The following is a 16,356-nucleotide window of genomic DNA, read 5'->3' as shown; positions in this document are numbered from 1 at the left end:
TACCCTGTTAAAAATCGATTTTTATAAAATTTATCGACAACAGATGTCAGTACTTGACGGTATCGTCTTGTTTATCGTCTGTTTCACATATTTTTGTCCAGGTGGTGTTTTGTCGATGTAAAAAATTTTAATTATCGATGTTTTTTCCTTAATTTTTCATTTTCTGATAATTTTTTATTTTATTTTTAGCATATTCATACAATAATATTACTATAATAAGTTCATTAATGCTATAATAAGTTTATTCGGCTATAATATGTTAATGCATCATAAATATTCAAGTTATGACCTTCAGTTCCGATATTTTATATATTTTTTTAATTTTTAATTTTTAATTATTTTTAAATCTAAAATATCAGCAAATGTTACATCTATTGCTACTGGTAATCATATGTTTATTACGAAAATAAATAATCTTGTTTGATATAAAATGAATAAAGTATATTAGTTCATTATATTAGTTGAAAGCAGAATAAAGTTCAGATTTCAAACAAATGTTTGATATAATGTGCGATTATTTCACAATGAATAAACGTACATGCATAAATGTTATATCAAATTGTACAGAACAATATTGTACATCGTATTGGCTTAGTGACAATAAGAATGAAGTAACCAGACAATGTTAATTTTGACAAATAGTAACAAATTTTCAAGTCTGAATGTCAGTTATCATATATATATATATTTTTTTCTCATAAATTTTTCAAACAAACATTATCGAAATGTGTCGTATTTAAAACTAACTATATTGATAAATATATGTGATTTTTTTCATATGAATAAAATAATAATTTAATTTTTAGTGAATTTTTAAAATAATATTGCCTGATTCACCTATTTTGACCTTGGCCGTTTTACAAAATAAGGGGGCGTGGCAAACGGCAGGCTAAGGGTTAATATCAGAATTGACAGCCAAAACAGACAGTTGTCGCCAGTTCCTCTAGAAGTAAAAGGAGTCACTGCCCATTCCTCCACAACTCAACAAGTCACCACCTGGTTCTATAACGGAAGTTGTCAAGTCATTGCCAATTCCTCAATCGATACCGTTAACTCTGTGCCTCCGATAGACTCTGAGCTGGAACATTATCCAAAACTCTTCTATTATGCCAACCTTCTCGTTATTCAATCTACCTAAGGGACAGACCAAATCCTCTCCTGCATCAGATCTTCAAACGGATCCTTTAAACTACAGGTATTTATCTCCATGTGAATCTCATGTACAGTACATTCTCTCTCTCTCTCATGACCACTTATGCTATACAGATCTGTTAATTTAATATCGAAGTTTGTATCACATATTCTTTGCCTTTGGAATTAAACAGTTATTAATTGTTAGGGTCGATTTACACACAACAGTGACGTGCCGGCACAGTGACCATTTGGTGCATAAACATCGATAAATATCACACATAGCCAATCAGAGTTTCATCTATGACACGTGATCTGTATTCCGTCAATCATACAAGTGTCATACATGAAAACTCTGCTTGGCTGTGTGTGATATTTATCGATGCTTACTGCACTGTGCTGGCACATCACTGTTGTGTGTAAATTAAGGGTCAACCTAGAGTCTAAGTGCATTACTTCCCTCGCGCTGTCTCTCTGACCTCTTCCACATGACTTGCTATCTCTCAGATCTCCTCCATCCCAAATCCAATCACCTGCACATGCGCCCTCACAACAACAACACTGACATTAACTCTTGCCTGACCAACTTCCTGTTAATGCATATTTTTTGAGTTGATCAAAATCAATATAGGTCAGTCAAAGCCACTCAGGCAATGTCATTTTAAAAATTTACCAAAAATCAAATTATTATTATATTCATATGAAAAAAAATCACAAATATTTATTAATATTTCTAGTTTCAGATGAAATATTTTCCAATTATTTTATTATTGGGTTGTTCGGAAAGTAATTTTGTTTTTTCCATAGAAAAATAAATGCAATATTCTTATAATAAATAAATATTTTATCGAATTATATATTGACCATTTTGGTCAAATACCTGTTGTCATTGTTTCTGGTAGTAGCACGATTTGACATTCATAAAAGTTTTGATCATTGTTTACAAAAAACTGATCCAAGTGATTTTTGACATTGTCATTTCAAGTAAATGTCTTACAGTTAAAAAAAATTTGTATAGACCAAAACAAGTAATAATCCAAGTGTGCCCAATCTGGCGAATATGGTTGGTGTGATAACACATCCCATCTAAGCTATAACAGTTTCTGACGAGTTACCAAACTCGTGTGAAATTTGGCATTATCGTGGTAAAACACTACACTTTGTTTGTCGATCAATTCTGGCCTTTTCTGTTTGATGATATTACTCAATTTGTTTACTCGATAGCAGTACACTTTCCAATCAATTGTTAAATTGTCTGGTAAAAGCTCAAAAACAAATTTCTTTAAAATCCCACCATAGAGAGCATCTCTCGTTAATAACGTGTGGAACCCCTATATCGAGCTTTGAAACGAAACCAATTCGTTTTAAATAATAATAAACGGTTCAATTTAACAGATTTAATCTCTTAGTAATTTCATGCATTGTTATATGGCAGATTGCTTCCATCGGTACCTTTATTTTGTTTTCGTTAGCTTCAAATGGCCATCCAGAATGTGGTGTATCTTCGATATTAAAATTGCCAGAACGCAATTCTGTAAACTAGTTTTGGCACTGTCTTTCTCTCAACACATTTTCTCCAAACATGTACGACAATTTTTTTCTTGTTTGAACGGCATTTTGATTTTTTAGTTATAAAAAAGCAAAATATGACTGAAAATATGCTTTTGATTTTCCATATTTAATGGGTCACCGAAAAAAAAACAATTGTACAGAATCAAACAAAATTTTTTACAAATAAGCCTTAAAATGTCAGCTGTCAAAGTATGTAATGAAAATGTGGTGTAAAATAAAATTGGCTGGTAAAAATACATCTAATTCCTTTAGTAATAAAAAAACGAAATTACTTTCCAAATAACCCAATAGAAAATTTGGAAGGAAAAAAAAAAATATTAGAACTGAAATTTACAACTTGATAATTTGCAACTTATTGTCAGATTTAACATTCTCTGATTACAGTATTTGTTTCTGGCACTTAACCAGCATGACATGGAATATTATTTTGTACAGTTCCATATAATATTGATGCGTGTATGTTTTTTCGTTTTGAAATTATCACACATTATATCAAACATTTGTTTGGAATAAAAACTTATATTCTGCTATCAACTAATATACTTTATTCACATGATATTGAACAAAAATCAAAATTTTAATAATAAACATATAATCATCAGTAGTAATACATGTAACATTTGCCAATATTTTGAATTAAAATTAAAAAAATAAAAAATATATAAAATGTCACAACTGAAGGTTACAACTTGAATATTTATGACATGTTGACTTATTATAGCAAAAATGAAACTCATTACAGTATTATTATTTCATGAATATGCTAAAAAAATTTTTAAAAAATTATCACGAAAAAATAAAGCAGGGAAGAAAAGCATTCACTAAAGGTTTTATAGGTCAACAAACACCACCTGGACAAAAATATGTGAAACAAAGGATGGAGAATAATATCCTGTCAATTGCTGACATCTATGGTCTATAAATTTATATAAGAATCAAATTTAACCAGAGTAACAATGAATCGATACCCTAGTGTTTCATGTGACCTGGGGTACACACAGATCATTACTCCCACAAACAAAGGGTTAACAATCAGGTATTAGTTTATTAGAAACTTTCATGTCAACAAAGCAGAGAGAATGCAATGTCCCATAAATGAGATACGTCTGTCTTGGTGGACTTTTATTTCATGTAGTCAGTGATGAGATTGCACTTGGCCGGTGCTAACTGTCCCCATTTTAGGGGAGATAGGGTAATGTTAGGTTGCCACCCAATCGGTATCACGTTGGCTTGCCTGGCAATTTCAAATCAGGGCTGACAGTTGACAAAAATATTTCAGTGTCAGCAAACAGTTTAAAATATAATTTTGTTTATATTTTAATTGAAAAAATATTATATAAAATTATTTTTAATATTTAGCATGTTTACTTATAATGATAAAACACTTTAAAAAACATCATAAATACTTTTCAACATTTTAATTTATTTAAACATTTTTTGACCTTTTTCATACGTCTGCATCATATTTAAAAAGATTCAAACTGTTTAAGAAGACAGTTTGTTTTCATTTAAATAAATTAAAGTGTTGCTGAAAAAAGTATTTAAAGTATTGTTCAAGCTAAATTAATTTCAGCCTATATGGAAGTGTTTTTTTAATGATAAAACAACTTTCCAACATAACAAAAACATGAAAGGTTTTGTTATGATTCACATACAATGCTATAATACAATAAAGTTTCAAATGCAATTCTAAGTAAAAATAATTGTTCATGCTAAGTTTATTGCCATTTTGAGGTTTAAAAATTGATTTTTCAAGATGAATCAGTCTAAGCATTTGTTTGATTCTTCTTTTCCTCGAAAAAGTTCACACAATTGTACTGTACATTTAGGTAAACCTGGCTCAAGTAAATGAGCCAGTTTAATAAAAAATAGTAAATGCTTAAGTTACTGGTATAAGTATAAGTACTTACTGTAAGTAAAAGCTTTGAAGTATGTGTGAATAAAAGTTTACTTTTACTTATTAGTAAATGCTTACACTTTTAAGAAAACACAGACATTATCAAAATGGCATCATCATGTAAAGAAGGAAGCCAAATCATCTTTGCAAATATTTTAATAAAAATCTATATTTTTATTAAATAAGTCACAGGTTCATGCTATTAAAAGAAATCACCCTGAAACAAATGATTGAAGAACTGAAGATAAATCATGCAATTGAGATGAATAAGAAACAACTCATGAATAATCTGAACAACTTGAAAATTGACTTAAAAGAAGATGGTTCTGAAACAGATTGGGAATAAGTTGATTGTGCTAAAAAAAATGGAAAAAGGTGATTTTTGATTTGCTGGATGGAGAGATGAACCAGACTGTAAACTGTATTGTGAGTAAGTAAACAGCAAAGTAAGGTTACGAACCGTCCTGATTTAGCATGACAAGTCATTGGTCAGTGAAGGCATTTTGCTTTGTTACTTTCGACTAGCAAATAATTAATTTTTGTTAATTACAGGTGCCCAGTCTGTATGCATATTGCCAGGCCTCAACAGTCAAAACCAGAGCAAATTTGACAATGAGAATGATGAAAGGGCTGAAGAACAGTCTTTTATACCCTTGATATCTCCTCCACCCTCTGGAAATGAAAAGAAAATGTTTTCTCCTAGAAAGAGGAAACCAAATTCTTATCAAACAGCAAGTAACAACTGTTGCTTTTTGGACAACGGGAATACATAAGGATAAAAAGGGACAACTCAACAAATTATCCTCACCAACCATATTTTTACTGCCACCAAGTTCCAAATCATCAGAACATTCAGAAACTTGCAAATCAGTTAAAAACATTTGTATAAAACATAAATGAAACAATTCTGCCTTACAAAATAATAAAGTTTGAATTTCTCAATTATATTTTTTGGGTTTATAGTGCCTCTAGTGCCAAATTTATTTATAATTCATAATTATTATTTCCAAAATATTGCCGATTATTTACGGCAATTGTGGGTGTCTATTTGCGATGCATCGGTTTTGGTTGATGTTTTATATTTGTCAGTTGAATAAATAGTAATAAATACTTTTACTAACAGTAAAGGTAGTAAAAGCTTCCTTTTTTTAAGTAAATACTTCAAAACATTGAAGTTAGTTCTCCAGGTACCTATAAAACACAAGTAAAAGGTTTCATATTCATATATTTTATGATTTTCAACATAGAGAAAATGGCTTTGTTTTATCCAACAATGCTGTCAAGAAAAACTAAGCAACATAGACTCAGAAACAGAAGAGGAGATTGGACCGAAGGTCCAGGTAGTGTAACTGGCAATGCATCTGCACAGTAAGCGGGAGTTGAGTGTTCAGAGTTCTGCTCCAGGCTGATTCTTTTCTTCCAGTTTATTCTAAATTAATTAATTAAATATTATAATTATTAAATTTAATATGGGATGGTACCCAATGCTTCCCTCTAGTGCCAAATTTATTTGTAATTCATAATATTAATGTCAAATAGACGTACTTGCTGCGTAAAGTATCGGGAATGGCGTAATTGTAAGTCGGTGACAAAAGTATTCGATATTCCTAACTTTCGACGATTTAAAATATTTTTCCTATCCAAATTATTCGTTTTTGAGGTATTTTGTTTGTGATAAGATTGAAAACAAACTTAAAAAGTTTAATTGATATAACAAAGCAATCTCGGTAGACACCATTTTCAACTACTGGGATGTGGCCTACTGGCCTACCAGCCAACCTACTGTAGTAGCTTGTTTATATTTAGGACTGGCAGATGGCACATTTCAATTGTAGGGTAATTTCTGCATGTGAGTACACGTGACATGGAAAGATGATGGAACGGCAACTGTTTCCGTCGTCCATTGCTGCATGAGAGTACCAGGCTTAACTCTGTTCTCAAGATTAAGAAAAGACAGTAAGACAGACACAGTGGAAATTAACAGGTCTACAATTTTTTCAAATTGCAGCTCAATTAAATACAAGAAGCAACTATCAAAAGAATCTTTTCATTTTCACTTTCATTTCTGTTAACTTTAAGTCCAATAATACTCTAAATCAACTGAATATACACACATATACATTGACTGTTAAAGAATGATGTCATTTGTCTTTAATTTTATCCACAGATGTCAGATATACTGTCAAGGTGAAATATTTGTTACAAAACTGATAAACACTGATAAATTCTTTCAACACCAGATAACAAAAATATAATAAACAACATAACCAAAGCATGGATTAATAAAATAAATTAAATCATGTTTTCATGCTATACTTACGTTAATTTTTAATCAATATGAATTTGCCTTAAGGTTTGCAGTTTATATTTGACATTTCATGCTAAAATTAATGATTATAAATTAATTTTAGAAAATTCTGTATAATTAAGCTGACCAAGACTGAAATCTACAACTATTGCTTACTGGACAGGTGGCTTTTCCAGTTACACTACACAGATGCTGTTAATGTTTTGTTATTTTTTCCTCTTTAAATTTTTTCACTTTCTATTTATAAACAAATAAAGCCAACAAGTCAAAAACAACCATTTATATTTTAATTCATCCATCATAAATAAATAAGTATATAAATGTAGTCATATATATATATACAGGGTGGGCCAATGAAAACGAAACGGCAGAGTGTTCGTGTTTGTTCAAGCAAATCGCTCGGACAGGTTGATTTTATTCTCGAGGGGACATCTTTTGCAATAAAGTTTTTGCAATTCTGAATACAACAGACAACAAAAAATTTTAAAAACTCATTTATTTTGTATTAATGAAACAAACATTTATTTTGAAAAAAAATGTTTGTTTAGTTAATATTTAGTTAATATTCAGAATCGCAAAAACTTTATTGCATAAGATGTCCCCTCGAGAATAAAATCGACCTGTCCGAGCGATTTGCTTGGACAAACACGAACACTCTGCCGTTTCATTTTAATTGGCCCACCCTGTATATAATGTATACAGAATAAACTGGATAAAAGTACTATTTATAACACCAAAAAAACTGAAACTACAGGAAAAAAAAAAAAACTTTAACACACAAATGTTTTTGACTATATTTAAGTCATCTTTGGGTTGAAGAATGGAACATTGAATATAAATACAGTAAAACCTGTCTATGGTGACCACCAATGATTCCTTCAAAAAGTGGTCTTTTAGACAGGTGGTGCTGTAATACCGTATTTCTGTATGTATTTTGTGCACTTTTTAGCCATTTCTATTAAGCAAAACTCGAGGTGAGCAAAAATAAGCAAATTTTTTCAACAGATAGAGCCATATTGGTATTGTATTTTATTCTTATCGGATAACTGGATTAACAGAAGTCGTGGTGATTTTATAAGACAGATTTAATACTACTATTTTAAAGATTGACACAGTATTCACATTTTCTCGATTATTATGCACACTTTCTTTTTTCCGACTTAATTAATTCAACTTTGTTCTTTTCATTCGCTCCTCAGTTGTGTATTACGTCATCGATATACAAGCGCATCGTATCTCTCCATCAGTTTGGTTTTCATTAGTTTAATCTTAACTTTAAAAATACTGTATTTTTTAAATATTTAATATTTTCTTAAGTACAATAAGAAAAATTAATTAATTAATAATAAAACAATTTTATTATTTTTTCTCATAATACGATTTTATTACATTCCACGATTGTCCAATGACAATCGCAGATTCGAAAAAGGAAGGTTGCCTGTAAAACTGATTTTTGCATTGTGTTTATTGTTTTTTGAATATTTTGCATGCGAAAATTACTTGGCTATTATTTTTCTAAAAATACTGTGGAAATAAGGTAGGTTGATACAGAAACTATTTATCACATATGTGAATTAATCGCACATGTACTGTATATGAGCATTAAAAAAAATAAAATAAATTTTATCAAACGATGAGATCAGTTGATTAATTGTATTGTGTACAATATTTTATACCCCTAAGGAAAATACTGTAGGTCTGTGGTAAAATAAATTTCATTATCTCACAGTTAAACTTTGCCGCTAATTGCCATTGTGATAAACCATTTTCACTTTCTCTGATAACTTTAACATGATCTTCTAACGACAGCACTTTGCATTTCTTTCATTTTCAGACAATTTCGAACAAACTGAAATGAATTTCCTTTGTTGCTAGACTAATTCATTAACATCTGCATCTAATTTCAAGGGTGGAAGTGCCCAAGGTGAGTTCGAACAAGAGACACTTTAGACCAGATATATTTGCGGAAGTGGTCACTTATTACAGTTGTATGTTGTTTCAGACAAAAAAATATCAATGCCTGCGGTCGCGTTACATAGATGGTCGTTTAATACGGGTAACTTATATAAAGACTATGCATAAACTAATCTGTGCCAGAAATTTTTGCCTGTTTTGACAGGTGCTCATCGAATGCAGGTGGTAACCTAAGCAGTTTTCACTGTATAATATAGAGAATATTTTTTGGTGTTATATATATTCATATGTTATATTCTATGTTCCATTCTTCAACCTGTTGATGACCATTAATACAGTAAAAAACATTTATGTATTAAATTTTACTTTTTGCTGGATTTCTGGTTTTTTACAGTTTTAAATATATAATAGGGGAGTTGTACCAGTTTTGGCCAGTGTAGTACCAGTTCTGGCCAGAAAACAAATTTAATTTAAAAATATAATCACAAATGAAACAAACTTTTATTGTTAACTGTGTAAACAGTTAACAATAAAAGTTTGTTTCATTGGACAGATTTGAATATGTGGTGATTATATTTTTAAGTTAAATTTGTTTTCTGGCCAGAACTGGTACATCTACCCTACTAGTGTTAAATATGTGGTCCTAATAATATTCTATAATTAATTGAATAAGATATTAAATTTAAGTTGTTATTGAATACAGTGCATAAACACTGAAACAGAAGTTTTAAACAGATTTGTTTATATAAGTGATTTTATATAAGCTCTTACTGAATGTCAAATTAAAAAAACTTCTTTGTTTAAGACAAATATTAAACAGTAGTATAAACAATTCTTTGGAGATCTCACACACAACTTTTCTCACAAAAGAGGCCTATGCTACTTTTCTAGATTGTAACAAAACTCTCTTAGAACAAAGAGAGCACACTGCTGTAAATGAACAAATTAGTAAAATGTTAATTGAAGTGGTTATTAAGTCCCAGTTCAAAAATACAATTTACATGAAAATGGTCCTGATTCACATCAGAACATACGTTCTTCTGATTGAAAATTTGGTTAATTAGCACATTTTTGGTATGTAACAAATTGGTTTGATACTTCCAAAAAGTTTTAGTATTTTACAAATTTAACATATTCCATAAATCATACTTTTAACATTATTATTTACACCAATGAACCTGATGAGAAAACAGAACAAAGATAATAATTTTCAATATTTATGTCATAGGCTTATAGAATATAAACTTGCTTTGTCCCTTATCTTCACTAACATCCTCTCTTTAGTTAAAAAGAAATAAAAAAAAAAAAAAACAAAGTCTGAACAAATTTTATGCACATAAGATTAAAAAAATTCTGCTATTCACTAATTTCATGGATAGACATCTGAATATTTAATATGGCAACAAAAGCCAATATTCCAGCTACAATTTCACCCATTACAGATCCATCTCAGTGGCATTGGCCAGCATATGCAAAGGATACAAATACTACACTACACTACACTACCACACTACAAATAGGGTCTAGATCAGGTTTTAATATGATCTCCATTTACAGTAGAGCGATATCTTACTGCACAGCCACCCAATTCATTTTTGAAAGATCTTAAGTATTGCTTAATCATCACAAATTCACAATAAAGTGAAAAAGATAGCTCCATATTGCGTGTAATAGTAGTAAATTCCTAAATTTTCATGTACTTTAAATAAAATCTCCCAATTTTTATTAATAAAAACGCGTGAAAAGTATAAACAATAAATAAATTTTACTATGTATGTAGCCATTTACAAAATAAAGACACAAACTATTCAACTCTCTATCAACACTGGAAATATACTACAATCACAACACAACAAAAACAAACCTGTTACCAGTGTGTATCTTGCAAAAAATCGTTTTCGAACTCTATGAAGTTCTTCTTCAGGTGGAATAGAGTTTGAAAACATTTGTGAAACGATTTTTTGCAAGATACGCACTGCTAACAGGTTTGTGTTGTGTTGTGATTAAAGACACAAGCATTTTGATACAGTAAACTTGCTAGTTTCAGTTTCTGCATAGTTCAAAACACTACCACCCTTAAGCCAAAACACACCAGAATGCATAAAAATTACATATTTGGATAATTCAAATCAAGTGTATGGTGTCTCATCACATACTTGATCTCATCTCGTTGCCTCGAGAAACGATATGGTTGCCACTAGTGTTTCTCATTTCCTGGTCTTTTGCTTGTCCCGGTATTCCAAGATAAAAGTGAACTGTTTTCCAGGATCCCGGGATAGAATTAATTATTTTTAAGATATACAAAATATCTTGAAATCAAATGACGTAATTATTTTTTACTTTTTAAAGTAATTTAATACATTCTGCAACCTCCAAAATCATATTAATAATGCTGTGTAAGAGAGAGATTAAAAATTACCTTTGAATTACGTAGAAATTTTCACAAATAGAAAAAAATTTATTAAAGTTTGCTGGAAACTGCATACGACGACAATAACAAAAAAATGCTTTGAATTGAGTTGAAAATTTAAAAAAAAATGAACTTAGATCAAACTTCTAACTTAAAAAATAATTTTCATTTTTAAATAAAACATAATACAAAATATTATTGTAAATTTTTATAATAAGATTTTAAAAAGCAATGATAGTCAATATGCCAATCACTCGATCTAGTTCTTAATTAACTAATGAAAAGTCTGCTACCAAGAATACCCTTTCCGATTCAATTCATGTGAGTGGAATTGTCTTTAATGCATTTAAGAGAAGACAGATGTTATGTTTCTTTTTACCTGTAGCCTGAAAGATTTCTAGTTCATTTTCGAGATTACAGTACTTCTTTTGCTCTCTAGTATTCTTGATTTGTCTACCTCGGCTGCTTTAATAGAAACATCAAGCTTATAGCCCGATAATTCAGCAGTTGGTTTGTCTTTAATAATCGGGTTTATGAAGAAGACTTTGTACTCGTTTGCATCCTTGCCAATTTGCACAATCTGGCATAATGCAGTTGTTGAAGCTACTGGACATGGTTAAAAATTAAGACAGCATAAACACAATCATTCCAGATATTACAGGTTCTGACAAGTAAAGAATTTTCAGTCCTACCACAAATAAGCTACATATTGATTATTGACCATTTGTGACATGCCATAATGAGCAAAAATTTTAAAAAACTAATAAGTAGGCTTAAAATTAATAAATACAAATGTATTCTGACAGTTTATGAGTTAATTATATTTTCTATTTGCAAAATTTCCTCAACCTTAACACAAAATAAGAAAAAAGCGAATTTTTAAGAAATTTGCAGGATTTCCTAGGATATTTCCCAGGTTAAAAAAACAACCGGGATCCTGTTTTGAGAAACCCTAATTGCCACTTGCCCCACATTGTACAGGAAGTCATGCACTGTACAGTTGAACATGTCCATCTCAAATCTCACAGGAACAAGAAAAAAATGGGGATACTATAGATTACTATCTATGGAATTTCGGGACTGAGTATATATCTGAACTGAGGGGACTGAGACAAGTTCAACTGTACCCTACTTTTGGACCGGAGACGAAAAATAAGAAAGTTATCATACTTTTTTAATGCTTTCATACAGATGGCACCGTAGTTGCTGGTGCTGTCATCTTGCGGTAAAGTCTGCAAACAAATTAAAAAAAAGCACTCTGAAAGGCAAGAAATTGCACAAACAGTCGAACGCCACTTCCTTTTTTTTCTTTCGTTCGGGAACTATGGTGAATCAAAAACTAGTGACGTTAAACAATCGGCGGCCTGCCGGCGGCTCCCCTCCTGGAGGGAGTCTGTCAGAAGCACGAACAGTCAAACACCACTTCCTTTTTTTCCTTGTTCAAGCATCGCCACGCCCGATCACGATAGCGTGGTCGGCTCGTAGTACTAGCCGACCGCGAGCAATAGCAAGACTGAGGGGCCGTAGCCCCCAAGGTCGACTAGCAAGGGTGTGCGAAAAGGACTTAACTCCAACTGCAGACGGCCAGTGTGCTCGTGGATCAACATCTGCCTCTGTTGAAGGTATATATGGCCAACTTGCCAGACTGTCTGTTAAACACGAGATAGGCTTAGCGGAGAAAGAGACGCAACTCCCGATCATCGTGTGATCGCCGAGAAAGTATGATAACTTTCTTATTTTTTGCCTCTGGCCCAAAAGTAAGGTACCGTTGAACTCGTCTTGGTCCCATGAATTCAAATATATACTCAATGTTTCGAAATTCCATAGATAGTAATCTATAGTACACCCAAAAAAATTTGAGATAAACAGGTTTTAAGATATAGAGGTTCCAACACAGTAAACAATAATAGGTTTGACTGGAAGTACAATATTTTGTTAATACAATAATATGTATAGTACATACCTGTCTCAAGTATACATAAAATATTTTCGACATACCTTAACAGAAATAGTTTGTCAATAGTTTCTGACAGCAGACTTTCATCAACCAATAAGAAGGAAGCCAAACTCATAGCCAATCAGAGAAAAGCAGTGTTAATTGCAACCGTGTACTGTATTTCAAGAGACGTTTCTCGATTACAATTTATTCTATCAAAATGTAATGGCAAAGCTTTGAATCTGTAATCAACACTTCAGTCCATAATTTGAAATATACAAGTTTTGGGAAAGATTTATTATTATTTGAGATAATCTCAAATAATAATAAAACATGGAAAATATATTAAATTTAAGCTGAAAATGCAGAGGAAAAAGTAAATTTAGAGCTAAAGAGGTTTTTGAGAGACAGACAGGTTCAATTGTATTTTAAGCCAGTAAAATAAACAAGACATAATTTAATACTTATTACTATTTTACGTTGTATACACTGAGTTTTTGATAGTTTGAGGTCATCTCATTCGTGATCAACTCATTATTAGCTAGATTAGCGTATCTTTCCAACGACCCATTAGGTACGAAGGTGCGAGCAATAGCGAGACTCGACTGACAGAGAGCATAGAGAACAGGAAGTATACCGTTTCGTCATAAAAACTGACATTTGGAGGTATATATCTGGCAAAGGGTCGCATATGGGTATGGTTCCTTTGACTTTTTTTTTAACAGTCTTGACAGAGGGTCTACAATTCTGGGGGTGAAAACTTCTCATTCGGAGTTCACATCTCACCCCCATCAAAGCACACAAAAACCGTAAAATTATTATAAAAATTAACTCAATTACCATTTTAATAAGTTAATAAATTAAAACTCTTCAAAACTAACTGAAATTTACGTAAAAATCATCACGGAAATGCATCATTTCTGCCAAACGGCGTGAAGTCGAAACGTGATTCTCAAGCATTTCAATCGAACATTCCAACTCCTCATTCAACAATAAAAAATTTCTTTGCGTAAATAACCTCCCATCGACGCCATTTTCACGTGCGCAACTTAATTATCATCAAATAACGCGTCTCTTTATACGTAAAAGAAAAACAATTTTAGGTCTCAACCGAAGCGATTCTGTGGGTAAGAGGCTTGAAATCTTTTATCACACGACAAACAGATCGACGTCCGCCATCTTGTTTTCTGCAGACGCCATCGTCCGGTTCGAGCTCCATTACGTAAATTAAGTAGAAAATTAGAAATTAACGTGCAACTTACGATCGACGACACTTCGCCATTTTGCAATATGACCGTATTGATTGTTTCCATCATTATTTTATTTAATATAAAATAAAATTTTACTATAAAAACAGCTAATTCTTCATCGGCTCCTTACGACAAAAATGCGTAACCAATCTCGTACGCCACCTAGCGGATTCGCGTATCACTGCAGTCGTTCAACGCGTTCGATATTAAACGCTCGTTTATTGGTCGCTTTTGCTTATTACGATAGTCCGGTTACGATTGGTTCGTCTCAATTTTGAATTTTAAAATTTTTATTTGTCTTGTTTTTATAATTTTGTGAATTTTTTTAAATCGTATTTTGATAAAGATCCGTATCAATAATGTGTATGCGACTCTTCAAGGTAAATTGCCAAATAATAGATATGACGTTTAAGTGGCAAGCAATAGTTGAACATTACAAACTAATATTTGAATATCTCATTAGAAGTCGTGCTTAACTTATGCAATATTTACGGCTGTTTTAAGCACGTTATGGGTCCTAGCCTAATTTTTTTAGTTGCATTATACAGATATAGAAAAATATGAATAATTGGCAGTAAGATGAGGACCATACTATTGCACGTGCATTAATGCAACCTGACAATACCGCATTGTTGTTGTGAATGAGAATTTCAATTCTTAATATTACCCACCAACAAAGAACTTTGTGCATTTTCTTTCTTATGTAATCACATTAACCAGGAATTCCCAAACTATGACCTGCTAACATTTATTCCTTACGAAAGAAAAGTTTTACTTGTGAAAACATGAGAGGAAGAAATAATTTTTGGTCTTTTCCAATTGTTTTTAAACCAGTGGTAAAGCCTACTTCCTATAGTTCTGCAATTAGATATTATCTTCAGGGATTGATCATATAAGGGAATACTACTATTTTTAAAGGAGAATCGTGTTGAAAATAATAAAAATGACTTCTTTAAAAATGTAGTTTTTCCTTGTATGATCAATCCCCGAAGATATCAAATTATCACACGCCTATAGTGGTAAAGCAGATTTATTTTAACCCAGTGTCTAGAAACTAAAAAAAAATTTTTGAATCATTGTTATAGAATCGTCATCAGGCTCATCATTTATTAGAAAATTCTCTATGCTGCACTTTCTAAAAAGTAGGGAGATTGATTCATCTCTAGAAGAGCAACACAAGATTAACAAATCTTTCATCATTCTACTCTACAAATATCAACACAATTTTTTCCATATTACATTTTTTTAAATATTTAACTATTTTAAGAAATACCCACAAAAGTATAGTTATTGGCACAGTTGGTACTGTACAGTAATTGTTACTTGCTAAGACAGTGATTGACACTTTGTTCTTTTTGCAATTGATGGCTGCCTAGCCTGTATTTTTCAGTAGATCTTTGTAGGTTTAGGTTCATTTTTCATCTTAGGAAAAGGTTCTGTTCCCAATTTGAATGACACTGAATATTCAAAGTTGCCTACTACAGCAAATTGACAAATACTGATTCTCTTGTGCATTACTTGGTAGAAGTATACGTGTTAAGCAATGGTCATACCTAGTGATTTTCAGCAGTGCAGGCAACTGCAATGAGTGCCAGTTGTGTCTCATCATGGTCACATTGTTTGTTGGCATTGCAACTCAAAACATGTGATTTTATAATAAACCAACATCCACTCCATCTATCTTTTTTTTTTTTTTTTTTAATGATAAGGAATGTTGTTTGCTAACAATGTAGTTTTTACTTGGTTCTTTAGCTATATTTAAAATGATATTGTTGTTATTAAACAAAAAATAATCAGTATTTTATATCCAAAGATCTAAAAACAGTACTTACAATCAATGGCAAAACCTGCATCTCTCACTCCATGCCTGTGCACTTCTCTTCAATAAAAAAAGAATTAAAACCCCACAGGCACTCAATTCTAAAGCTGTACCAGTCT

At 31.5% G+C, this 16,356-nt stretch overlaps 1 protein-coding gene across 2 annotated transcripts in view; it reads right to left on the bottom strand.

Annotated features, from left to right (window-relative positions):
* The window catches only part of hfp (Poly(U)-binding-splicing factor hfp), a 50,720-nt gene extending 36,132 nt beyond the window's left edge, over positions 1 to 14,588 (bottom strand). For both annotated transcript variants that reach the window (XM_067277880.1, XM_067277881.1), the window contains exon 1: positions 14,431 to 14,588. In XM_067277880.1, the coding sequence (XP_067133981.1) occupies positions 14,431 to 14,484 (54 nt within the window). In that variant the 5' untranslated portion in view covers positions 14,485 to 14,588. The remainder of the gene's footprint in view (positions 1 to 14,430) is intronic.
* Between the last annotated feature and the right edge of the window lie 1,768 nt (positions 14,589 to 16,356).

The sequence above is a fragment of the Centruroides vittatus genome, unplaced genomic scaffold (assembly GCF_030686945.1).
Source record: "Centruroides vittatus isolate TY-2023 unplaced genomic scaffold, ASM3068694v2 contig_767, whole genome shotgun sequence".
Classification (NCBI taxonomy): domain Eukaryota; kingdom Metazoa; phylum Arthropoda; class Arachnida; order Scorpiones; family Buthidae; genus Centruroides; species Centruroides vittatus.
The sequence above is the reverse complement of the archived record's forward strand: the minus strand, read 5'-3'. Positions and strand labels throughout refer to the sequence as shown.